This window comes from Mustela nigripes, chromosome 6 (genome assembly GCF_022355385.1).
Source record: "Mustela nigripes isolate SB6536 chromosome 6, MUSNIG.SB6536, whole genome shotgun sequence".
In the NCBI taxonomy this organism is placed as follows: Eukaryota; Metazoa; Chordata; class Mammalia; order Carnivora; family Mustelidae; genus Mustela; species Mustela nigripes.
The window spans coordinates 53,152,979-53,179,828 of NC_081562.1; the positions used below are offsets into that span (position 1 = coordinate 53,152,979).

The 26,850-nt window shown below is 37.2% G+C and overlaps 1 protein-coding gene across 2 annotated transcripts; it reads left to right on the top strand.

Moving 5' to 3' along the window:
* LOC132019474 (killer cell lectin-like receptor subfamily F member 2) lies at positions 1–26,850 on the top strand. Of its 2 annotated transcripts, XM_059402582.1 has the most exons (8): positions 1–1,793; positions 14,182–14,336; positions 15,046–15,137; positions 15,950–16,048; positions 17,159–17,248; positions 20,713–20,867; positions 21,863–21,975; positions 24,396–26,850. In XM_059402582.1, exons 3-8 carry the CDS (start codon positions 15,047–15,049, stop codon positions 24,526–24,528), a joined length of 681 nt encoding a protein of 226 aa, XP_059258565.1. In that variant the 5' UTR covers positions 1–1,793; positions 14,182–14,336; position 15,046; the 3' UTR covers positions 24,529–26,850. The 2 variants fall into 2 exon arrangements, with proteins under 2 accessions (XP_059258565.1, XP_059258564.1); XM_059402581.1 differs by lacking the exons at positions 1–1,793; positions 14,182–14,336 and having other exon boundaries at positions 14,354–15,137.

The following is a 26,850-nucleotide window of genomic DNA, read 5'->3' on the forward strand; positions in this document are numbered from 1 at the left end:
GACCAGTTCACAAGCTATCAACAGTAGATGAGAAGGAAGGGATGAAAATATGTCCAGAGACGAACACGAGACTGAGCAGCAAAGGATGACAATGGGAAGAAAAAAACAAGCAATAAAAAGCAGACGTATTTAACACAAAAAGCTTACCACTTTGAGTCCCTTAGTTTGGAGGTATACAGCCCCATGTATGTATTCTTCTTGAAGTCTCCATCATCATGGTATGGTATTAAAATCTATGGTCAAAGTGGATCCTTAGCACAAATTTCCTTTTGTTCCATATGCCCTCAGTAGGTTGAGAAGAATGGAATAGAAGTTACAGACAATAAACACATGACTAAAGAAAGATAAAGGGGAAGGTTCTTAGTAGTTACACTGACAGTCTGACCTCAAAGCTTGCTGCAGGGTAGGATAACTTCAGGAGCCATATGCCCTAAAATGTTGTCATTCTCCTAGAGTAACACGTATAGGGCACAGGTGAGATCAAGGAAATTAGCTGTCTGCTCAGCTTTCAAGGAAATAAGAAATGGCACAGAAATAAGAAATGATGTATTTTTTTAAATGGTGTCTGCTATGCACTGTAAACTTCTCCTTTAATGAAGCTCCCTATAAATCTTCACTAACACATGTGTTTTGCTAATGCTTTGGAATGAAGGATTTGTTATGATGACAGGGGATGGTGTTGAGCCCTGACCAACACAGGGTGACAGTAAAAATTGCCTGCAGGTATAACTAAAAGCCAAGTTCTGGTCAATGCTTTGTCATGGAACTGAGGACATTCAGAGAGAAGGCCCACTGTGAAGAGCAGGTCATACTCCTAAACTTTAAAAAAAAAAAAAAAAAAAAAAAGTCAGAATTAAATTGTCAGCATTTCCAATAGTATATTTGAGTGATTTTCTGAGTTTCTGAATGAAAAAAATCCTTTACCAACTCTACTAATTTACCCCATGATGCCTAGGATATAATACTTCATTACAACCCTATCTAACTGACCTATGGAGATACAAAGCCTTTGGCATATATGAGATTTTCTAGAAATGTAAAGGAACAAACTTAATTCTATGGAAGGAGATATGGGACAGGAAGAGAGGAATTTGAGGGGTTGGGTTATTAGGAAAAGATTATTTGGAAGCCACTGGACTTCTCTCTCCCTGTAAAATCCCTTCTATACTCACTTTCTCAGATTTTCTTTCATTGTTATAGAACAGTAGCAACTTAGGTCTGCCCTAGCAAGGAGGGAGGTGACAGAAACATAGCTTCCACAACTCAGAAAACCCTCCTCCATTTCCTGCACACCAATCCACCTTGAAGTATGTTTTCCAGTTAAAACTTCAATTTCATCTCAGGCTTCAACGTGGACTCATGCTTACCCTCTTGTGTAAGTACTGTGGGTAGAAGGACCCATCATGTTTCCCAGGAAGAAAATATGAAGCAACCAGTAATTGCTCAATGAATGACTCAAAACACCCTTCTGACAACAGGTTTTTATTTGTTTTGTTTTGTTTTTGTTGTTATGACACACAAAGGAATAACATACAAATATAATTGCAGAAAAAATTCCTTTTCTAATTAGCCAGCTAAGAACTATGGACATTGCCAGGGACTGTTCAAGTCCTCACCTTTTTGTTTGGATCCTCAGTCATGACTACAGCAGTATGTCTTTCTTCACAGATTATTCTGCTGGCCAGCCAGGCATCATTTTTCTGTGAACACCACTAGTATGTTTCCTGGTAAGATTTCCTCTCCGATGGACAGAGTAGAGATCTAGAGGCCTGCGGTGGCAAAATGTAAATAAGGTAATGAGAGATTGTCAGCATGGTATGCCTTGGGAAAGCTCATGAAGAACATTCTGTGGTTTTCTTTTCCTTCTTTTTTTTTTTTTTTTTTGTATTTGTAAGCATATTTTATTTTAATTTTTATTTATTTTTTAAAATTTATTTTCAGTGTTCCAGAATTCATTGTTTATGCACCACACCCAGTGCTCCATGCACTATGTGCCCTGCTTAATACCTACACCAGGCTCACCTAACCCCCCCATCCTCCTCCCCTTCAAAAACCTGTTTGTTTCTCAGAGTCCACAGTCTCTCATAGTTTGTCTCCCCCTCAAATTTCCCCAACTCACTTCTCTTCTCCATCTCCCCATGTCCTCCATGTTGTTCCTTATGCTCCACAAATAAGCGAAACCATATGATAATTGACTCTCTCTGCTTGACTTATTTCACTCAGCATAATCTCTCCCAGTCCAACCATGCTGATACAAAAGTTGGGTATTCATCCTTTCTGATGGAGGCATAATACCTCATAGTATATATGGACCATATCTTTATCCATTTGTCCTTTGAAGGGCATCTTGGTTCCTTCCACAGTTTGGTGACTGTGGCCATTGCTGCTATAATCATTGGGGTACAGATGGCCCTTCTTTTCACTACATCTGTATCTTTGGGGTAAATACCCAGTAATGCAATTGCAAGGTCATAGGGAAGCTCTATTTTTAATTTCTTAAGGAAGCTCCACAATGTTTTCTAAAGAGGCTGCACCAGCTTGCATTCCCACCAACAGTGTAAGAGAGTTCCCCTTTCTCCACATCCTCTCCAACACTTGTTTACTGTCTTGTTAATTTTGGGCATTCTAACTGGTGTAAGTGGTATCTCAATGTGGTTCTGATGGCTAGTGATGATGAACATTTTTTTATGTGTCTGTTAGTCATTTGTATGTCTTCATTGGAGAAGTGTCTGTTCATGTCTTCAGCCCATACTTTGATGTGATTATCTGTTTTGTGGGTGTTGAGTTTGAGGAGTTCTTTATAGACCTCAGATATCAGCCCTTTGTCTGTAGTGTTATTTGTGAATATCTTCTCCCATTCCCTGGGTTGCCTCTTGGTTTTGTTGACTATTTCCTTTGCTGTGTAGAAGCTTTTGATCTTGCTAAAAGTTCATTTTCGCTTTTGTTTCCTTTGCCTTTGGAGACATATCATGAAAAAAGTTGCTGTGGCCATTGTTGAAGAGGTTACTGCCTATGGTCTCCTCTAGGATTCTGATGGATTCCTGCCTCAGGTTGAGGTCTTTTACCCATTTCAAGTTCATCTTTGTGTATGATTTAAGAGAATGGTAGAGTTTCATTCTTCTACACACAGCTGTGGTTTTCTACTGCCTTTCAGCGCTATTCCTCCGGGGGTCTCCTTTCCGGTTCCTACTACCCACGTGGAAACTTCCATGGTCCAGTCCTGCCTCTGTCCTCTGAGACCAGGAATAAAACAAATGGTTTTTAGCTAACTGATTTAATTCCTAAATAAGTTAACATAAACCAGAGTCTAGAAAAGCTAAGGATCGTTTTGGGTTAAATAAACAGCTTTAATCACTACTGCGTTGTATTGATTACAGTTCCCAGCCGTTCTGGTGCATAGCTTTAGAAAAGAATGTCTACAGGCCCCTCTTCACATCCCCTTCTGTTCTCTCCTGAACCCATTTGGCTAAGTGTTTGCTTTTTTTTCTTACCCACTTCACCCAAACCGGCCCTGTCCATATCACCTGTGGCTTTCTTTAGGGGGAATCCAGAGCGGGTATCTTCCTCCAGGACTCCTAGGCGCCTCCATGGTCTCGCCAGGCCAGCCCCCAGCTGCTCTCAGGGATGGTCGGGATGCCGGGGCATTTGGGCCCCCAGCTCCAGACGGGGAAAATAGCTGAAGGCCAGCAGGGGGCCTCGCAGCGCCCCACAGATCCGGGGAACTCGCCTGCGGAGCAGAGCTCCCAAGCCGCGCCCACTTCCTCTCCTCCTCCAGTCCCGGTTGCACAGCGCCACCGCAATCACGCGGGTCGCGCCGGAGGGCCGGCCGGGGGCGCGCGTCGGACCCTGGGCACCCGATGCCTTAGCGCAGCCAGTCCGCCCACATCCCCGCCCCTGCTCCCCTGCGCCCTGCCGCCCTTGCAAAGAGAAGAATCGCTACTGTGGGTGCACCACTTCCTCCCGCTGAGACCGAAGGTGTTTCTTCCGTGGAGGGTGACGATTCTGCAGAACCGTCTAGTTTATCACGGAACGGAAAGAAAACACGATAGAGCATTGCTTTTGTTTCTTTTTCTTTTCTTTTTTTTTTTAACCGGGAATATAATCAAATCTACTGCTGGTCCTGGCGGTACCATGGTGGAACTTGGTGTTCCCCTGTGCACAATATCATTTAATCCTTATGGCTACACGGTCCATATGTTGTTGGCAGTTGCAAAGAATCTCCGTCTCTAAGGCGCAATACTCTAGCTACAACGTTGTCCGTGGCCAAGGTACTTTTAAAGCAAACAATTTTGGATTAAAAAAATAAGCTTCAATCTATAATGGGAGAAAACAGAGAGAGGAATCGTCAATTTTAAGAAAACCCAGAAGTCTTGCATCTGGGTCGGTTATGGGTGTGTGGGGGGGGGGGGGGGCGGGGGGGGGCGTGCTACCTCAGGCCAGAAGGGGGACATTTTGTAATTCCTCAACTCAGAGGAGATATCTTCTAGAAAAGTACCCCCATCCCCTCCATCCCCAACCCAGGGTGTTTTTTATCCTGTGGATAAAAAGGATACCACATGACTAGCCGTGGTTCTCTCAGCTCCTTGGCGTTCACAGGGATTAATCTTGGTGGTTCCATTCTCTCCAGTCATATTTGACAAGACAGCTTCAAACCGTGGGCTCCGCGGGGCTTTCCTGAGGGAAGTGCCTCAACAACAGCATCTTAAAACCAGCAGGGAGGTTAGGGACTGTGGAACCTCAACCTCTAGGGGTTGGGAGGGCTCCTTTCACTTTGCTGAGGAGGTGAGTGGTTTTGCCAAAAGCTCCAGTACCACCTAGGCCCCAGACGGTAGTGTGGGATTAGGTAAGTGTAGGAATCAGGCTGCCTGTGGGAAAGCCTTGACTTTCAGCTTATTCCCTGTGTGACTCTGGGCAAGCTACTCAACTTCTTGTAATTCAATTTTACCTTCTAGAACCATCCTGGGTGAAATTAAATGAACATTTAATGCATATGTGTAAAAAAGGTAAAAATCTCCCCGGAATCAAATTTGGGAAGGGTGACCTTGTGAATGCTGACTCTCTTCTGTAAAAAAGAGATAGAGCTTGCAATATTGTGATTTGGGCACCAAGGGAAAATATGACCAGGCATATGATCTACCTAGTTAAGATTGAGATTCGGGGTAATAAAAATAGTAACATGCTCAATTTTCCTTATTTTTAAGCTATCAATATCATTTTAGTGAAAGTACATTTATTGAAGCAAAAGGGTCCCTATTGTAATAACATATCTCATAATTAATAGAGCAGTATTGTATGATAAGAAGAATGCTGGAGGCAGACTCAGGTACACTGTGTGCCATCTTCTTTTATCACACTTATTTGGGTGACCAGTTAACACCTTCACATTTTTTTCTTTAATTTTTCAAAAATAAACTATTAGTTTAGATCAATGGCTCTATACTATGATGTGTGTCACAACAATCTGGGGACTTTTTTGTTTGTTTGACATATATATCCCTAGGGGAGCCTCAGTGGCTCACTTGGTTAAGAGTCAGACTCTTGATTTTGCTCAAGTCATGATCTCAGGGTCCTGAGATTGAGCCTGGCATTGGGCTCCTCACTGAGTGTAGAGTCTGTTTGGGATTCTGTCACTTTCCCTCCCTTCTGCAACCCCCTCCTCCATGCTCTCTCTTGTCTCTGATTCTTTAAAAAAAACCAAACTATCATTTTCTATCTATCATCCATCCATCTATCTATCTATCTATCTATCTATCTATCTATCTTCCTATGTACTGTCCCAAGTCTATTGGATTAGAATATTCTGGGTTCTGGACTAGTAATCTGCATTTTTTAAAAGCTAAGAAGACACATTTGGAGCAATGCTTATATTTATGATTGATTTCTGTTCCAAAGTAACAAACAAATGTAATCCATTTCATTATCTTTTCCCACACTCAAATTCTATGATTTCTTTAGTTACAAAAGTACTTTTATAACACTGTAATGATTTCTACATTGTTTCAATCTATATTGCCATTTCAGGGTCAACAACTCAGATTGTTTATGTTAACAGGTTGTTACCATAGGAGTTATGAGACACAAGTCTAAAAACACGTTTTAGTTTTGGTTTAGCTTAAGATTTATTTTCAAGTGTCTTAAGTTTTCAACAACATGAAAAGAACAAAGGAAATTTTTACAAAATATGGTCAGTTGCTATGACTAAATCCTGTACAGCTTGTGACTAAGTTTTTCTTTTTTCTGACGATCAGGTAACACAGGTTACGTGTGAATAGGAGATGCTATCTTTCCTTTTCACGGAAATTGTGCTTGATTCTTTGACTAGTGCTTCTTTTCTCTAATACTCCAGAAATCAACTCCTTCATTCAGAATTAGTATTATTTCAAAGATGACTATGCCATTATCTTTCAAAAGATTATTCAGAATATGTAGTAATGACTAGAGAAAACAATTGAGAATATTTGCACTTGTTTGCTAGAGGAAAAAAATGTAAATTAATAGTTCAGGTGCTCACTTCTGACTTGAGACATATCGACCTTTTTGTTTTTTTCCCAAAGTATAGTGTCAAAATGTATCAAGAATCTGAATGGACATTTTAAGTTAAAAAAAAAAGTGAGCATATTTCTGATCTCATCCTATGCATTTCCTTAGTATAGTCCAGTAATTAAAAGTAGTCATTCTTTCTAGTTGTGTGATGTAAGTTAGGATTATCCTGGAAAAATACTAGCAAATATTTTTTTGAAGGTTTTTATTTATTTATTTGAGAAAGAGAGATAGTGAGCGAGAAGCAGAGCAGGAGGGAGGGGTAGAAACATAAGCAGACTCCCCACTGAGCAGGGAGCCCAATGTGGGGCTCAATCCCAGGATCCTGGGATCATAACCTGAGATGAAGGCAGACACTTAAGCAACTGAGACACGCAGAACCACCCCTACCTTCCTGGTAGCAAATATTTTTTAATAATTATCCAAGAGGAAAGGCATTTCAGGATAAAATAAGAAATCAAGAAAAAAATTAGAAACTATTTGTAAATGAGCACAAACATAAAAAATTGTAAGATGCTAGTAAAGCAGTACTTGCTGAAAAATTTATAGCTCTAAATACCATGTTTAAAAAGAAGAAAGATCTTAAGGTTTATAGTTTTCATCTTTCAAAATTAGAAAAAAAAAGACAAGTGTAATCCAGTGTAAGCAAAAGAAAGGAAATGGTTATGATGAAACTGAAAAATCAATGAAATAGAACACAGAAGAACTACAGTAGGTCAAGAAAAAGAAAAGGAATAAAGGGTACCCAGACTGGAAAGGCAGGATTGTAGGTGATTTGTAGAGAATACCAGAGAAAATAGAAAAAAGTTGTTACCTTCAACAAATGAGTTTGCCAGGTTGTAGGATATAAGATCAAGATACAAAAATAATAAACTTCAGTGTGTAATTCACATAATATACAAGTATTAACCTGAGAATAAAGTTAATTATCTCTAAATTAATCTGTAAAGAGTCATAGATCTAATATAAAGCCTTAAACTGTAATAGTTCTGGAAGAAAACAGAGGAAAATCTTTTGAGCCTGAGATAAGTGAAGATTTTTTAAGATACAATCCCAAATGCCTGCTACATAAAAGAAAAAAATATATAAATAAATTGGACTTCATCAAAATTAAGAACAGGCTTAGAAAGATGCTCTTAAAGAAATGAAAAGACAGGCCATGGACTAGGAAAAACATTTTTTCAAATCAGATTTCTCATAAAGGACCTGAAGAAAAAATATATTTTACATCCATTATATATAAATATATACATTTATATTTATTATATATATTACTCAAAACACAATGATAGTAAAACAAACAATTGAAAAAAAAGAGTTGAATGGCACTTCACAAAAAAAGATATATGGATGGTAAATAAGCACATGAAAGAACATTTTCATCTTTAGTCATTAAGAAAATGAAAAGGAAAATTAGAGACTAGGACATGTACAAAGTCAAAGAGGTTGCCCACATTAAGTGTCAGCAAATGATGCAGCTGTTGGAACTCATATGATGTTGGTGGGGGAACAGAAAATGGTACAATCTCCTTGGAAAACAGTTTGTCTCTTTCTTAAAAAGACAGTGACATTAATACATCTAGAATAAATAAGTCTGTGGTAACAGTAAGTAGATTAGCAGTTTCCTATGGTTTTGGGTAGGCAAGGACTCAGGTGGAAGGGGTGTGAGTGATTGCTAATAGCTACAAGGTTTTATGTTTGGCTTTACAATCCTGTAAATATGCTAGAAAACATTTTAAGCTGATGGACTTTGTGGTATGTAAATCCTATCTCCATAAAGTTATTTTAAAAAGGTAGCATACGCATTTCATATAACTGAACCATTCCATGCTTAGGTTTTTATTCAGGAATAATGAAACATATGTTCATACAGACACTTGTATATGAATATTCATAGCAAATTTATTTCCAGCAGCCAAAATTGGAAATAAGCCAAAGTCCAATAATCAGTGAATCGGTTAAAGAAATTGTGGTACATTCAGATAAGACAATACTATTCAGTGATAAAACAGCAATGACATCTGACATATAAAATACCACCAATCAGTTTTAAAATAATTGTAGTGAATGAACTAAGTCTATGAAAAATAAGTGTATACTTTGTAGTTCAATATATAAAATTCCAGAAAATTCAAACCTAACTACAGTGATGGAAGACATAACCTCATGTCTGAGGTGGGGCAGAGAGATTTGGGAAGATCACAGAGGAGCAGGAGTAAACTGAAGATAATAGATATGTTCAGATGCATATATATATCAGATTTATAAATTTGTATTCTTTAAACATGTATATTTTATTTTATGTCAATTATTCCTCAATAGATCTGTTAAGAAATTTAAGTATAAGAGAATATGTAATCAATCAACTAATATACAATAAGTTATGTTTCTGTCACTAGATGAGCCCCAAAGAGCTCCAGAGAGAATTTTTCTAAAAGGTGGGTGTTTTTCTAGTATATTCCCTAGAGGTGTTTCTGCTCAGATAAGACTGATGTCAGACCACAAGAAACTAAATCGAACCAGACAGTCCCAAGATGACAAAGTGGGCCAAAGTTCATTATATTCCCTTATTATATTACATTAACTTACCAAAATCTCCTCCTCAAAGGCATTGTGACAGGAAGTCCTTGACCAAATAAGTAAGAAAAAAGTGCGGCTTACCTTCCTAGAAATCATGTCCTCCTCCTGCAATCTGGCCAGCATTAAGCACTGCTGTTTTGCCCCGCAGCCCTGTCATCTATGCTCCTCCACCTCTCAGAAGAAGGAGCCCTTAGAGCACCTGTTCCCCTTCTACATTCTCTGGCCATTGAATAAGTTATCTGCGTGCCATCAAATAATGCTTTGTTATTTGACTATTTGGCAAATGGTATTGAATAGGGAAGGAAACTTCTAGCTCCCTAATTGTCCATGCAGTTCTGTGGCTCTTTTTCTTTCATTTTTGCTAGGATGTACACAAGTTTCACGTTTGATTATCAGTAAATCTATCCATTTTTTTTTAAAGATTTTATTTATTTATCAGAGGGGGGGGGGAGCGAGCACAGGCAGACAGAATGGCAGGCAGAGGCAGAGAGAGAAGCAGGCTCCCTGCCGAGCAAGGAGCCCGATGTGGGACTCGATCCCACATGACCTGAGCTGAAGGCAGCTGCTTAACCAACTGAGCCACCCAGGCGTCCCCTATCCATTTTTTCATTATGATTCGTGTCTTTTCTAGATAATTATAGAAAGTCATTCTCTATATAACTTATTTCTCCCTCTTGAATCTTTTGATCAAGCTTCCACAGGACTAAATTATTTAATGGTTGTCCAAAGACCACTTTGCTCTGCTCTCTTCATCTTGGAGACCCTGAAGTTCTTAGTGCTCATTTTGATTATTTTACCCATCAAAATGTTTCCTTAATAACAAGTAATTAGGAATATGGTAGTACAGTATGCACAGTAAGTGATTGAAAAGGTGATTACTCACACATTAGTAATCACTGGTAAAAAAATTTCTCCTAGGATCAAGAGAAACTGAAGACTTTGAGATGGTATAGAATAGATGTCTTTGGGAAAATGTGTGTGTGTGTGTGTGTGTGTGTGTGTGTGTGGTGTGTGTGTCTGCTTGTTTTGAGAAATGTTATAGTTATTTATTTAAGAGACTGTAGAGATCCATTCTTTTTTTTTTTTAAGATTTTATTTATTTATTTGTCAGAGAGAGAGAGAGACAGCAAGAGAAGGAACCTAAACAGTGGGAGTGGGAGAGGGAGAAGAAGGCTTCCTGCGGAGCAAGGAGCCAGTGTGGAGCTGGATCCTAGGACCCTGGGATCACTACCTAAGCTAAAGGCAGATACTTAATGTCTGAGTCACCCAGGTGCCCCAAGAACCATATTCTTGATCCAGTTCTACTTTAAGTAACTTGTTCTCTCTGCCTCTTAGTTTCCTCATCTATGAACTGGCAATAATAGCTGTCATAGAGTGGTTTGTCCAAATACTCAGAAAAATTTAAAAAAATAATATCTATAATTTAAATAAGTGATATAAATAATAAAATAGCTGTTTTTATTATTTCAAAATAAGTGAATACCTACCTCTTCTTTTTCATTTTCTGCCTCCAGTCATAAGTGTGTTTGTGTAAATGAACTGCACTTTGTACCAACTGGGCTTTGTCAATCCCACTTGTGTATTTGTTTACTCAACACATACATATTTTTAAAGCTACATTCATCAAGTGTTCTACTAGATGATGTAAATCCAAAGACAGAAAAGAAATGATATCTGCTAATTACACAGAAATGATCTCTGATAAGCATAAGAATACAAACAATTCTTAGTTACTGAATGATCTTGAGCTCAATCTTAGCTTTTTATTTTGCCTTTTTTTTTTTTAAGATTTTATTTATTTATCTGACAGAGATTGGGAGATCACAAGTAGGCAGAGAGGGAGGCAGAAGGAGAGGAGGAAGCAGGCTCCCCGCTGAGGAGAGAGCCGGATGCAGGGCTCAATCCCAGGACCCTGAGACCAGGACCTGAGCCAAAGGGCAGAGGTTTAACCCACTGAGCCACCCTGGCTTTTTTTTTTTTTTAGGTTTTATTTATTTTTTGACAGAGAGGGACACAGCGAGAGAGGGAATGCAATACAGGGGGAGTGGGAGAAGGAGAAGCAGGCTTCCTGCTGAGCGGGGAACCCAATGCAGGGCTAGATCCCAGGACCCTGGGATCATGACATGAGCCAAAGTCAGATGGTTAATGACTGAGACCAAGCACCCTTTACTTTGCTTTTAAAATTGCTTTAAGTTCTATTGCCATAACATTGTTAATGTCATTTTTAAGTCATTATCACTTTTCTCCTTTTTTAAAAAATGCCTATTTGTTCTCTATTTTGCCCCACTTTCCTCCAGCCTTTTGGAGGATAGTCTCTTCAGGTAAACACACTATTAAAAGAACTTCTTCTGGGGCACCTGGATGGCTCGGTGGGTTAAGGCCTCTGCCTTTGGCTCAGGACATGATCCCAGGGTCCTGGGATCGAGTCCACATGAGGCTCTCTGCTTCATGGGGAGCCTGTTTCCTCCTTTCTCTCTATCTGTCTCTTGTGTCTGTCCAATAAACAAAAAAACACCTTCTTCTTTAGTTCCAAATCTTCTCCCTTTCACAGCAAGTCTTCATAATATACCTGGCTTCCAATTAGTGAGTTTGCTGCATCATATCCACTTAGATGCATACTGGTCTAATTTATTATTTTTTTCTGTAAAATTTCGAATAAATCACAAAAGCCTAGAACATACATGATGAAGTCTTAGGTAAGCCACAGTCTTCAAAATATGCTGAGGAAATGCCAGAACCACTGCAGAGAGGAAATAAGTGCCCAGCAAAGGAAGAGACTGTGGTTGTACTTCCACAACTTCTTTTCTTTGATGCAGAAAAATAATTTATAGGTCTGTACACAGCCCTTGGCAGATTGCACCAAATGTGTCTAGAATGCAAACACAGGATCACCCTTGTTCTATCCATCAATAATATACATTTAAAACCTTTATCTCTACTATTTTCCCTACTGTCACAATAGAAATAGTATCTTTGCTTTTATAAAAAGCAAACCCAGCCACTTGTACCTCTGGAACCCATTTTACTCTTGACTTGACTCACTATATATTTTTTTAAAAAACTCCCATGACCAGACATATTCCTCTAGCTACTATCTCATTACTCCTCTCAGAGTATACTTGTCAAAAGATTTGGCTAAGTACACACTCTCAAATACTTCACCTTCTGTTCTCTTTTCAATATGTTTTCTCTTCTCTTCATAAAATAAGTTCTGATCAATGTTACTAATGATTCTATCTTGCCAGATTCAATGGCCATTTTGCTATACTTGTGTTTCTTGAACTTTGTGCAGCATTTAACACAGTTTACCACATCTCATTCAATACAAAATTTCTTCTGTGGATTTCTGAACTTGTCTTTGTATTTCTTCTTCCATCCATAGCTTACCCTTCTCAATCTTACCTACTGGCTTCCATCCCTCCAATTTTTTTTTTAAGATTTTATTTATTTATTTGACAGATACAGGTCACAAGTAGGTGGAGAGACAGGCAGAGGCAGTGGAGGGAGGGGGAAGCAGGCTCTCACTGAGCAGGGACCCCCATGTGGGGCTCGATCGCAGGACCCCAAGATCATGACCCGAGCTGAAGGCAGAGGCTTAACCCACTGAGCCACCCACACATCCCACAGTCCCTTTGTTTTAGTTCCAGCTGTCAAAGTTCCTCAAGGGACAGGACTCAGCCCCCTTTAAGCACTTTTTAGAGCTCATTCTGCTTCATGAACAGTTCTTTTTCCTGACTTCCTGGTACAAATATCTGTCTGCCTATATGACATTTCCCTCTAGATATCTAATAGGCATCTCAAACTTATGTCCAGAATCAGATCATTCTTTTTCCAATTATGTCTCCTTAATCTTTTACTCCCAAGTCTTTTCTATTTCAGTGGAGTACAAGGGATTTAAATTTTAGGACAGTGAACTTATTCTGTATGATATTATAATGGTGGATTCCTGACATTATGTTTAAGTCAAAACCCACAGAACTTTATGGCAGAAAGAGTGAACCTTGAGGTATGCAAATTAAAAAAAATAATTTTGGAGGCTATGGTACTTCAGCATGAAATGCAAAAGCTGCTAAAAGACTTTGACTGTATTGCAGAGGTATGAAGCAGCCTCATTGAAGGGTGTGGAGATAAAGTCTGTGTAATCTTAGAAATGTGTCATCTTAGCTTTTAAGACTAGTAACAAAAGGAACTGTACATAGCACTGTCAATGGTAATTTCCCACAGGGTATGGAATAAAAATCCTAAAACCACAAAATATATATACTGGAATTGAATAATTAAGTAAATGAATGGTGATGGTGGTAGCCATGTTTCTCATTACTGGAACAGGAGGTAATAGAAATGCAAGGGTAAGGGTTAACATGATCCATGTTATAATTTATTAAAGTTGGAGACATCAGTGTGAACTCATGGAACCAACTGAAGCAGTTCTGATAGCCAAAGCTGGGGCAATGGGAATAACAAAATAAATAAAGTAGCATTGGATTATAACAGAAAATATCAAATAAATATGAATCAGTTTTACTGATATAAATGCTTGATAAAGAAATAAATGGGAGATTAGACAAAAATCACCTGTAGATTTCTAAATAATTCATGTAGAAACTCTGTTGTGAAAGAGAAATGGTATAACTCTCTACTTCTTTTTTTTTTAAAGATTTCATTTATTTATTTGACAGAGAGACACAGCGAGAGAGGGAACACAAGTAGGGGGAGTGGCAGAGGGAGAAGCAGGCTTTCTACTGAGCGGGGAGCCCGATGTGGGGCTCGATCCGATCTCAGGATGTTGGCATCATGACCTGAGCCAAAGGCAGACATTTGACAACTGAGCCACCCAGGCACCCCTAACTCTCCACTTCTTAAATGTGGGCTGTACATATTAACTTCCTTTCAAAGGGTACAGTTTGGAAATGGAGGAAAAAAGAGTAACATTATAGTACATAAACCACAAACACTACTACAGTCAAGTGATCAAAATTAACAGCAGTGATAAGGAATGTTGGTAGTATGCACTCTTTTTTTATTTAAAAAATTTTTTTTCATTATTTATTTATTTGACAGAGAGATCACAAGTAGGCTGAGAGGCAGAGAGAGAGAGAGGGAAGCAGGCTCCCCACTGAGCAGAGAGCCCGATGCGGGGCTCGATCCCAGGACCCTGAGATCATGACCTGAGCCAAAAGCAGAGGCTCAACCCACTGAGCCACCCAGGCGCCCAGGTAGTATGCACTCTTTATAAATTGTGATAAGAATGTCAATTCTTCTCTGTGATCTTCCTCCAAAAAACTTTACCCTAAGTGTAATGATGAGAAAAATATCAGACTACCCTGATTTGAGAATATTCTACAAGCTATCTGACCCACTTTTCTTGAAACTGTAAAAAAAAACAAAACCAAACATCAAAAAAAAAAAAAACCCAAAAAACAAAACAACAACAACAACAAAAAATCCAAGGAAAGAGTGAGATAGTGTCAGCCAAGATTATCCGAAAAGACGTGAAGAATAAAGGTACTGTGGTATCCTGAATGTGGTCCTTGAATAGAAAAATGTATTCAGGAAAAACTAAGAAAAGGTGTTAGTTGAAAAATGAATTAATTAAGGACTTTAATTAATAGTTATGCATGAATATTGATTCATTAATTTTGACATACCATACCAATGTAACATGGTAATGGTAGGAGAAATTGGGTATGATGTATATGGGAACTTTCTCTACTACTTTCACAGTTTTTCTTCCAGTCTAAAACTATCCTAAAAGGAATAGATTATTTAAAAAAGATGAAACTCAACTCACTCATGAATCACATCCTTTGTGGTTTTCAGCATTGGGTTTATTTCAATGCCACAGTCTGTAGAGACTGACTCTGCTTTTGATCAGGTAATGTCTCTCTTTCCATCTCATTCAAATATGGATTATTCTATTTACAGGATGTTTGGACAGACACAGAACACAGAGAGATCAATGATGCAGAAGCCAAGAAAGCATTCCTATCATTGCCAACACAAGTGGGCACGCAAAGGTAAGGACTCATAACCCTCCATTAGACCACAGATTGTAATACAGTTAGAATTTTCTGTGGGTCTTTTAATCCTAGACTTTTAATGAGAACTTTTAAGAACTTCAACTAGAATCTGTTAATCAGAAAATGTTTTATCTTACTTTTAAATGATGTTTATATAGATCTTGTTAAATTGAATGTAATGGGTCAGATTTGATTTGACCTGGGTTGAAGATTTTGAAAGTGTTATAATGCTATTTTATTAAAGCAAAGTGTGTAGTTATAAAGGTTAGCATCTGAGATTTGTTTCATGAATTGATATAAATATAACTCCTATTTCAAATAAGGTTTGAGAAGATGGCTGCAATACTCACTCTTGCTTATGTTTCTCTTTTTGGCACTCATTTTTACTATTATTCAATTATTTTGGCATTACTTATATTTTCCTTCCCAGGTTTTATTCCCATTGAATAATATCTGTGTCATTCAGAAAAGACCTAAATGAAGGTAGTTGACAAATTTCAGTGGCAATTGTTTGAATAACCAGCTGATCAACTAATAATCCACCAATTTCATTGTTTGCGAATTGTAGTTTTTGAATGGAAGTGTTACATAAGAAGGATATTTAATAAATAGGAAATAAAACATATTAACCTCATAGCATCAATAAATCCAATTCTTTAAAGATAATTAAGTATGTGTTCATCTCAAGGTAATTTAAACAGAGATTGTATGTTTCTTCCCCTACTTAAGAAAATTTTACATTTCTATGATGTATTTCAAGTTTGTTTTAAATGACTAAATGTTTCAGAAGGAAAAATTATTTATTACAGATTACCCTAAATGTCCCAAGTGGCATCGCACTGCTCTGAGACTAAGCTGTACTGTGCTGGTTATACTCATTGCCACAGTCATAGGACTAACTACTTGGGGTGAGTAAATTGAGAGCTGTATGTTCAACTAGAGAAGTTTACCTTTATTTCTCGAACTTTTCCAGAATCATCTTTCACACTTACCTAACATATTCTTTCATTATTACTTAACTACATTAGTAATAAATGACACAGTTGATAATTTGTAGTAAGTAGTTTTTTATATGAATACTTTTACCCCTTATACAGAGGAGACAACAAACTTAGAAATTTAGAAGCCTATTCAGCTTATAATTTTAATTAATTCATAAATCGTGTGGGTTTGGTAGTCACAATTCTATGAAGTGAAGTTTTATATTTTGGTAAAAGCACTTACTTTTATGGAAGTTGATTATTTGGCCCTTAAATAAAATTTTTGGACTTTGGAAGTAATTTGATATTTTGAAGTTTTGACAAAATCTATTGGTTGTTTGAAAATTTAAGGCCAATTTAACTTGAATTATTCATAAAATGAGCTCTACTTCAAGAAGAGTTATGGGTAATTATATGTTATTGTTTCTGTTTGTTGTGACCTTCTTTTTTTCTTTTTTCAAAAGAAAAAGGGAGAGGAAGAGAGAGAATTTTAAGCAGGTTCCACACTCAGGACAGAGCTCTATATGGGGCTTGATCTCACAACCCTGAGATCATGACCTGAACGGAAATCAACAGTCAGACACTTAACTGATGGAGCCACCCAGGTGTCCCTCTTGTGACCTTCTATGTGTTAGAAATTGAGATAAGCATTTTACATACATTACTTTTTAGTCTGGAGTCAACTCTAAGTTCGTTAAGCATTTTCCCCTTTTATATGTGAGTGAACTGAGAAACAGAAAATCTACATAACCTGTTCAAGATCATGCCAAACAGACACAAATTTCAAAATATTTTAAATTTTGCTTAGATGATTTTTTATTGTTTTTTTTTTCTACTTACTTTTTCATAAGTAGATATCTACCGAGTTTCTAAGTTTATTCATGTTTTGTTAAATTATAGGGTTGAAATCCTATAGACAGATTCATCAGCCACCAGTGTGTGCATTCATTTGTAGTTTTGTTTTAACGGATAATTAAAAGGCACAAGCTTATATTTGTAGAAATCTAATTAGTGTTACTACTTTCCTTCACTTAATAGTAAGTCGCCTAAGTAGTGAGAATGGAACCAAAGATTGCGATTGTATAAATATTTCTCCCAGGAAACAGCAGAACAATACAAACTTCACAAGTAAGTGGTTATATTTCATTTTATTGTAGGGGAGGAAAAATTTTCCTCTACCCTCTTAAGTTTGGTACCAGGGTGCCTGTGAATTAACCTGTCAAAAGACCAAGTAATAGGAAGAAAGGTTTATTTGCAAACAAAACAAGTAGCTTGCTCTACCAGGGTTCAGTGAAAGGTTTATACACCTAGCTTAGAAGGAGAAAGTGAATGGGAAGAAGTGGCCTCTCTGGGAAAAACAAATATATTTCTTTAGGAAAGAAAAATGGCCTCTTCAGGAGAACAAAGTGTAGATAATAAAGTGAATAATAGTGTCTGTATACATAGGTGTGAGTAGTCTTTCCTTCTTTGTAGTCATAAAATTCCTCCAGAAAGGGGATTTATGGTAGAGTTCTTAGTCATCTTTTTTCTTTTTTCTTTTTTTTCTTTCTGGGAGTAAACCACTCCAAAGAGGAATTTATGACAACCTCTTATTTCAAAAGATTCTATCTTTAGTCAGATAGGGAAGCTCAGAGGAAGTTTCTTCCTGAACCTGTTGATTATATTAGGCATATACAAAATATAGAAAGTCACTAACTCCTAATACCTTCACCAGTTATAGGAGGTTTTCAGGCAAAGCACAGGGTGTGGTTTTTGTAAAAATTTAAATCCATGCCTTCTCCTTCGGTAAGTTTTCTAGAGATTTTGGTCATCCTCTTCTTGTTATGAGTGAAATCTCCATCTACAAATGGAGATTTCCCTTGTAACTGTAACTGTCTATTACAAAATGATAATTTCTACTAGGTTTTTAGAACTTCTGTGTCTGCATTTTCTTAAAAACAACCATCTCAGCATAAACCTCATGCCAGGGAGGGATATTTCGGGGTAGTATATTTTGCTCTCCTTCGGCACTCTTGGGCTTCAAACTCTCCAGTGAATTTCTGTAGTCTCAGGGCTATAAATCTCAGGACTGTAAGTCTAAGCATTTTAACATTGTCTCCCTCTGAGACTTGATTTCTTACAATAGCAGTCTCATTTCTCACAATGCAACTCTCCACTTTGTGCTCCAGGCTAAAGCAAAACAAACCTCAATATGGTAATAAAATGCAACATAGTCTCTCATCCTCAATTCTTTGTTCATTACTGATCCAATCCATTTCTTTTGCATATTTATCTCTGTTGTGACTTCATACTCTCTGAACCCTTCTAACACACACATAAATACACAAACATAGACACACACACACAGAGTTCAGACTATAATGCTGATATCATCTGGTAAAACTACACATAGTTGGTTTTAGTTACATTTCTCATATAATAGGAAATTAAAAATAAAATCACATACATTGGATATTTATATGCTTTAAAGTAAAAACTTTGTAAACTGGTTCTCACTTTGTCCTTTTATAAAAATTAGTGTTTTTTTTCTTACTTATCAATGTTTATTGTAGAATAAGAAAATTAACTTTTTCTCCCAAGTTACAGCTATTTTCCAAGTAAAAAATTACCCCAAACTATAAACTTTTGCATGGTCAAAATACCATGAATTATAAATACCATGAATTATGCCAAAATATATGTTTAGATCTTAGGGTAAGTTTGGATAATTAATAAATGTATTCTAATTAAATATTGATGGTCATAGGGAGTGATAGAAAATAGCATGAAAAATATAACCAATGTGCATGCTTATGTTGGCACTTTTCCCTTAAGACTTAAGTCTTTATATCACATCTCTGTAATAGGTCAACTCATTGCTTCTTCATTATAGACATTTCTATATTGCTCCCCATACATTACTCTTCTGGGTTCCTCTAGACCACTTGGAAGCCTTTCTACCATGAAGGTCCCAGAACTAAAGCATTAAAAAATTATTTGCTGTTTTCATCTCATTGTCTTTGGCATATCAATAATAGTCTCCCACTTTCTAAATAACTGTACTTTCCAATGGGTGGATTTCTTTCCACTTTACCACACTGACAAGAGCCTGTTTTTTTTTTTTTTTATTGCTGTAGTATGTGAATTTCAGGCAAATAAATAGAAGAGTGAAGTAAATGATTCATGTTTTGTTTTAGAGAACAAATGCTACCACAGCAAAGGTCGTGTCACAATAAACATCTAAATAAGCACAAGACCTTAAAGTCATTTATTTCTGTCAATAATTTACAATACCAAATTTCAGTAAAATGAAAATTTGTCCCTAGCTTTAGTCTGAGGTGTGTTTTGAAGTATTTTTCCTAACCAGTGTAGTTAAATCTAGTTCATTAATATTTCAATGCCCATGTTGTTATGACTTATAAAATAAAATGCTCTGGGAAGAGTGTTGCAAATATCAGGGTAGTTTGCTGATTCAAAACAGAAACTTAGTATATGAAATTTTCTACAAGTAATATGATTCCTCCTACCATCCCTCAAAAACCTTTACCAGTGATAACTCACTTTTGTACAGAGTATTTTATAATTTACATTTTCATTTCATTTTATTTAATATATCAGACAAGTTTGCACACAAATTTGTGGGCATCTTAAAATATGCATTACTTAAGATATACAAAAGTTCAAATATTTATTTATTTGACGGAGATCACAAGTAGGCAGAGAGGCAGGAAGAGAGAGGAGGAAACTGGCTTCCCACGGAGCAGAGAGCCCAATGCGGGGCTCGATCCCAGGACCCCGGGATCATGACCTGAGCCGAAGGCAAAGGCTTTAATCCACGGAGCCACTCAGGAGCCCCAAAAGTTTAAATAGAATGCAATTAATACTTATGTACCTATCACTCAGCTTAAAATATAAGAAATTATTAGTTCACTTGAAACCTGTGTGTACCTATTTTTGTAGATAAGTTTATTTTAATGCCTATTTCAAGTTTTTCCTTTTCAGAGATACATGGCAGGTTATTGGGGTGACGGTGAACAGTTTGCTTTACAAAGTTACTAATAAAACATACTATGAAATACATATATTTTTTGTACCAACAAGGGACTATGAAAAGGATATATATGTATTATTTTTTCCATAGCAGTTTTCTCCTGATGCCTTTTGGAATCTCCTTTTTAGTTTAAGTTTTCTTATGTCTTACCACTTACTATATTAGCAGTATTAATTATAACCTTGAGTAAATTACTTAACCTTAACCTTTGTCTTCCCCTTTATACTTAAGTTTACTTCACCTTAACTTTAGTATCTTTATTTACAAAATGAGGAATACAAAATTAATAATTATATATATCTTATACATTTCTTTTAAGGAAAAATATTTCACATATCTGTGAGCATGACAGGAAATTGTTTGACATGTGGTAATTACTCAGTAATTATGAATACTTCTGGCATTTATTTCTTCTAAAGACTATTCATCAGTGGAAAGGGAGTGCTTTTCTTAGAAGTGGGACAAATCTTTACTTTTAAGGGAAAAGTTTACAGGATTAGTGCAAACAATTTTTTGATGTTAAAATCTTGCTTTTCTATTTCTTCCTATTTTTGCATTTCAGCAAAACCAAAGCTAAACTTATGTCCTAGTAACTGGCTGCAGAAAAAGGGGAAATGCTATAATTTTTTTAAAAACTTTAAATCATGGACCGATAGCCAAAAATCCTGTTTAATAATGAAATCACATCTCTTGATGATCCAAGACAAGGCTGAACTGGTAAGAGCTAATTTGCTATGAAAATTAGCCCTTCTAAAGCTGGAAGAAATAAGTAGGTTTTTAAAAAGATTTATTTCTTATTTATTTGAGAGTGAACTAGAGCAGGGGAATGAGAGAGAGAGCGCGAGAGCGGGCTTGAGCAGGGAAAGCGGCAGAGGGAGAAGGAGAAGTGGACTCCCCACTGAGCAGAGAGCCCATGCAGTGCTCAGTCTGAGGAACCTGGGATGATGATCTGAGCTGAAGGCAGAAGGTTAAGGGGCTGAGCCACCCAGGTGCCCCCAAAGTAGGTTTTATAATAAAAGAATTATACTGCTCTTAATTATGGCCATTTATTGAATTCCTAGCAGATGCCAGGCACTGTCGTAGGCATGCTATGAATGTTAAACTTAGTGCTCACAATAACTTTGAGATAAGCAGGATTTCCCCTATTTCCAGAGGACTCTTCAGAACTTGGCAGGTTGTAAAACTTGCCTGTTTCACTCAGCATATGAATGACAAAGCTGGGATATCAATGCCATCCTTCCGTAGGACTTCTTGGAAAGAAAGATTCTCTTTGCACATTTTCAGTATCTGGCAATATTCTGAGTACCTTGGGTAGGGAAGATGGACTCTTTAGTTTTGCTCATGGGTAGGATACCGTAGGTACCAAGTTTCCCGAAGACTGCACATTGGCAACAGCACGCTGGGAATAGTTCTTGCTCCTTTAAGCCGACCTGTTCTTCCCTAGGTTTGCCTTCACATCCTCTTTGAGCCCCCTCAGCAGTTGCTGTTCAACCACCATCCCCATGAATTCCATTAAGCACCACATGCCTGCACATAATATATGAGTCATGTGTTGTGAAATCCTTCCTATATCGGTCTCCTTCCCTAAATATATAGAAACTTCTTAAGGCTTCTTAAGATTTTCCTGAATAAGGAGATAAATATCAAGACTTAAGTTTGGACAAAAGTCAGAAGAGGCTATTTTAATAGGGTTTAACTCCGTCTTTTCATAGGATTTCATACAGAATAATATACAAGATGGAATCTATTTTTGGATTGGGTTGAACATCACACACCCACAAAAGACATGGACCTGGCTGGGTGGCACCCCACTGAATCTACAGTTGTGAGTATTTAACATTTGAGTCTCTCAGCAGCCGTTTCTCTTGAGGATTGACTAAAACCCCAGATAGCCAAATGGTTCCATAGACTGCAGACTTTGACCTTTGTTAATGTGTGAATGATTAGGAAATTTGCCTTAGAGAAATGAAGTCTGCTAAGAGAATTTATTTTATTTGGGCTTTGAATTTATCTATAATACTAGAGGTAGAAATGGAAAATTGTAGGTAATGAAAATTCTCCAAGTTTCATTTCTTTGAAGTATTTCTTAAAAGTTTACCAAACAATCCTTATTTTGATTAGTAGGAAGACTTCAATTATTGGGAAATATTATGGAATATTTTGTACATAATACAAATATCATTTGATTCTTTTTAAATAGTGTCACCCAGTCGGCATTATGTGTATCTATTTTTATGTACTTCATTCATTTCTGTTTGAATTCCATGGATAGAGAGTGCTAAAATCTTTGGAGGTTAGGCATTAATCCCCAAAACACAGGCAGAAGCTCCTGGGGGTCCAGGGTGAAACTTTCTACTCTAGGCATCCAGGTTCCAGGAATTATCAAAAGTTAATTACACTTCTTGAAAATGTGGAATTTTGTTGTGTCTCTCAAAGAGATGTGAAGTTAAGGGGTTTTAGGAAGACTATAGATGCTTTGGAGTGATAGTCTGGGTGAGGGTAGGCGGAAAAATGCTCTGAAACAGAGAAAGTCACTTTACAAATGAATATTTTTATCCAGAGACTACTTAAAATATTTCTTGTTAAAATTTAAACTCCATACCCACCCATGCCATCATACTCTGTATATCAAACACTAAATTAATTTTAAAACTTACCATACTTAACATTAATTCTTCTTTTTTTAAGATTTAATTTATTTATTTGGCAGAAGGAGAGATAGATAGATAGAGAGAGAGCGAGCACTAGTAGGGGGAGGGGCAGGCAGAAGGAGAGGGAGAAGCAGACTTCTCAATGAGCAGAGGCCCCAATGCAGTACTCGATCCCAGGACCCTGGGATCATGACCTGAGCTGAAGGCGGATGCTTAACCAATTGAGCCACACCCAGGCATCACAGCTTTGATTATTTTTAATAGAAATGTATCACCATATTTTTAAAGTGATGCGATCCACCCACTTGAAAACTTGCTTAGAATTTTTAATTTGCCAGTTTGGTTTTTAAAATTGAGGGTTTTTTTTCTGATTTTTTAATGTGCCTTGTGGCTTATTTGTTTAAGACAAGAGAAGTTGGCCTAAAATATGGAAAAATAAACAAAAAATATGGAAAAACAGAACTTAGGGGAGTTTTTCTTCTTTTGTGTACAGGGTAAAGTATTTGGATATACCCACATATACACAAATGTGTGAAAATTCCCTTGCTGAGGTGTCTATATGAGTTTAAAACATTTATAAGTGAGGAAGACTTTAACTCCTTCCCTCTTACTGTCTGGGATTACTGTTGCCACATTTAACATGTACAGTGTAGATACACCATTCATTCTTAGGATCTCTTATAGAAGTAAGGAGGCTTCTTATAGGCAAACAATGAAGGAATATTTTTAAAAGGTGTGACACTTGGGATGTGGGTCAGGAAAATGAAAAGGGTAATAGTTTAATTTTCTACGGAAAATTGATTTAATACTTTTTGAAAAACATACATATTTTTAGATGTGTTGATATTTCTAAATCTTAGAATGATAAATATGATATTGTCTGTTATAAAGTTGGTATCATTCCATTGTTGCAGATATTCAAAAAATTGAATTGAGAATCTTGGAGTAATAAAATGAATTTTTCTCCTAAAAGGGCAGGACTGTCCTCTGTCTTAATCCATTTGGGCTATTATGACAAAATACCACAGATTGGGTAGCTTACAATCAACAGAAGTTTATTTCTTACTCTTCTGGAAAATGAGTCTCCAAGATCAAGGCATCAGCGTGGTCATGTTGGTAGGGCCCTCTTCCTGGTTTGTAGCCAAGTGAGGACATAGTGGAAGGGGTTAGGGATCTCTCTGGAGTCTTTTTAATAAAGAATTAATGAGGGTTCCACCTCATGATTTAAGTGCCTCCCAAAGGCCCCACTTCCTAATTCATCACTTTAATGGGTTATAATTTTTAACATATGAATTTTGGGGGGAACACATACTTTTAGACCATACCAGATAACAGTCTTCTAAGATCTTTATTTTTTTGTATGATCACATGGAACTGGGAAACCAGTGCCTCTTATTCACATTTTTATTTTAATTCCATACAGCCTTTCCATTTAAAAATGACCATTTTTGTTTAAGAAACTATTTGGAGCAACTACCTTTATTAAAGAAGTCATTTTTTAACAGCTGTTCCTTGTCTGAGAGAAAACATACAAAACACACACAGTTATGTTTTCAGCTGAATGAGAACAGAATGCTTGTTGCCTTTTCCACAGATTTCAAGTCCTGGGCCAGCCTGAAGATAATGCCTGTGCTGTGATAACAAAGAACGGTGTGTTTTCCGAAAAGTGTTGCAATCAGAGTTTCTGGATTTGTCAACGCGCGCTTTCTGCAGACACTGACCTCTAAAACTGATCCCAGTTTATCCTTCCTGTAAAAACCATTCAAAAGGACTTTTTAATTTATGTATTTTGTTGAAACACATTACTTTTACAACAAATATGGTGATAATGATGATAATGGTGTTGATTTGTGTCACTCTCAATTCAGGCAATCAGCCTCAACTCATCGCCCTAGCTCTACCGGGTAACTGGTGCTATATTTCCACAGCTATCTCCTGTGCATTTTAGACACAGCTGTCCCTTTGTCTACTCAATAATTCTGTCCCCAGGGCACCTGGGCAGCTCAGTCTGTTAAGCTTGGGCTCTTCATTTGGGCTCGGGTGATTATCTCCGGGTCATGGCATTGAACTCTGTGCTGGTGGAGGGAGGAGTCAGCTTGGGATTCTTTCTTTTTCCCTCTTCCTCTGCCCTTTCTCCCACTCTAAAAAGTAAATTAACTAATTAATTAATTTAAAAAAATTTCCTACACTCTCATTCACCATTAGCAAAGGAGCTTTTTTTTTTTTTTTAAAAGAAGCCATCAGATAGATGATACATTATTCATTGACTTTCTACTACTGAGTCTACACAATTGTCTGCATCTTATTTCTTTTTCCTCACTCCCTATTTCTAACAAAGGGGTATCCCTCTGTCTGTCTAAATAAAATTTCTAAGTGCTACATTTGGGATTGCCTCTTTTCATTTTTTTCTAGGACAGTCCCTCCTCTATCATCTCCATTCTGGTCCCTCTTTTCTTCTGTCTCCTTTTCTTTCAGCAACAAAACATGCAAGAGCACAAGAAAATTTTCCCTGAACCACATGTGGCTTCCAGTTTCTGCCCAGTTTCTCCCACCTCTTTTAAGTCAAACCTCCTAGAAATTGTTTCTACTTGTACTTTCCTCTTTTCACCTCCCACTCCAGGTTCTTCTAAAATCTGGTTTCTGCTTTTCCTATTCTACTGTTCTCGCAACGTCATAAATGCCTTTCCTCTGGCGAAACACAATGATGTTCTAGCTTTCATTTTAACTCTCAGCAGTGTTGCTCATTATTGACTTGTTCTTTCTTCTAGAAATATTCTCTAACCTCAGCATCTATGACACAATGCTCTGTTGAACCTGTATCTACGTTGCCTGCTGTTGCTCCTCAGTTTTTTCTGGAGGATCTCTTCTTTCTTCTGATCTCTTCAGTACTGACATTCCTCAGAGTTTTGGGTGAATTCTCAATCGTACACAATTCTTGGCTAAACTCACCCACACTGGAAGTTCTATTGTCATAAATTTATTGGTAACTTCCAAACCCATATTTCTAACCCAGAACTTATTATAGGTCTTAGCCACTGGACATCTCTAACTGGACACCTCAAAGCCCCTTAGCCTTCACATGTTAAAATGAAACTCATTAGCTTAGCGAATGACAGCAATGTGCCCATTAGTCCAACCAGAGTCCTTGGAGTCAACCATGACTTCTTTCTTTTCACCCATGATATTCAAACTCTCATTTCAACCTGTCAATTTTACCACATAATTATTTCTGAATTCATCTACGTATCTACAGACTGGTCCTGTGGTTCTGGATTCCCTCAACACTTGTTTGTCTGTTTCTAGCTTACCCTGCCAAAGTTCATTCTCCATATCATGACCACAGAGATTGTCTAAATCTGATATCAGGCCACATTACTCACTATATATTTCTGTGTAGGGGTTTTTCCTTGCTTAAATCTTTGACCATCTCTGACCAGACCCTTTGTGTCTTGGTTCCTCTTCACTCTCCCCCCACACCACCATGATTGTAATGAAGCAGATAACCTAAACTTTATTCATTTTCTCAAATGTGTCATGCTTTCTCTTGCCTCATATCTAATCATATGTTTGGCTTGGCTTGATATGCTTCCCTTTCATTTCTCCTCTTGCTTATGTTTGAGAAGGCTAGTTAAATGCATTTGGTGGAAAATATTTCCTTAACCATTCTCCACTCCAGACTAAATTATATGCATTTGATTTATATTCTCATAGTTTCCTGTACATATCTTAACATTTAATATCCTATTATTGGACCATTGTTTAATTATTTGTATTTATTAAACTACTTTAAGCTCTGGAAGGACATGATCCTCATTACTGTATGGGAGAGACATGGTGCCTGATGCATGATGGATGATAAATAAGTACTTGTTCTGTTTTTGAGATTATTTGTAACATTTTATTGTTTCCCCAGCACAGCTTCCTATTTGTACAGAGCTTCCCTGCTTCCCTTAGGCTCGGTGATCATTATCTGCCAACTCTTTTTTGTTTTGTTTTTTTCAATAAAGGTCAGTATTAGGTATACATGAGCTAATAAATGACATTTTCCA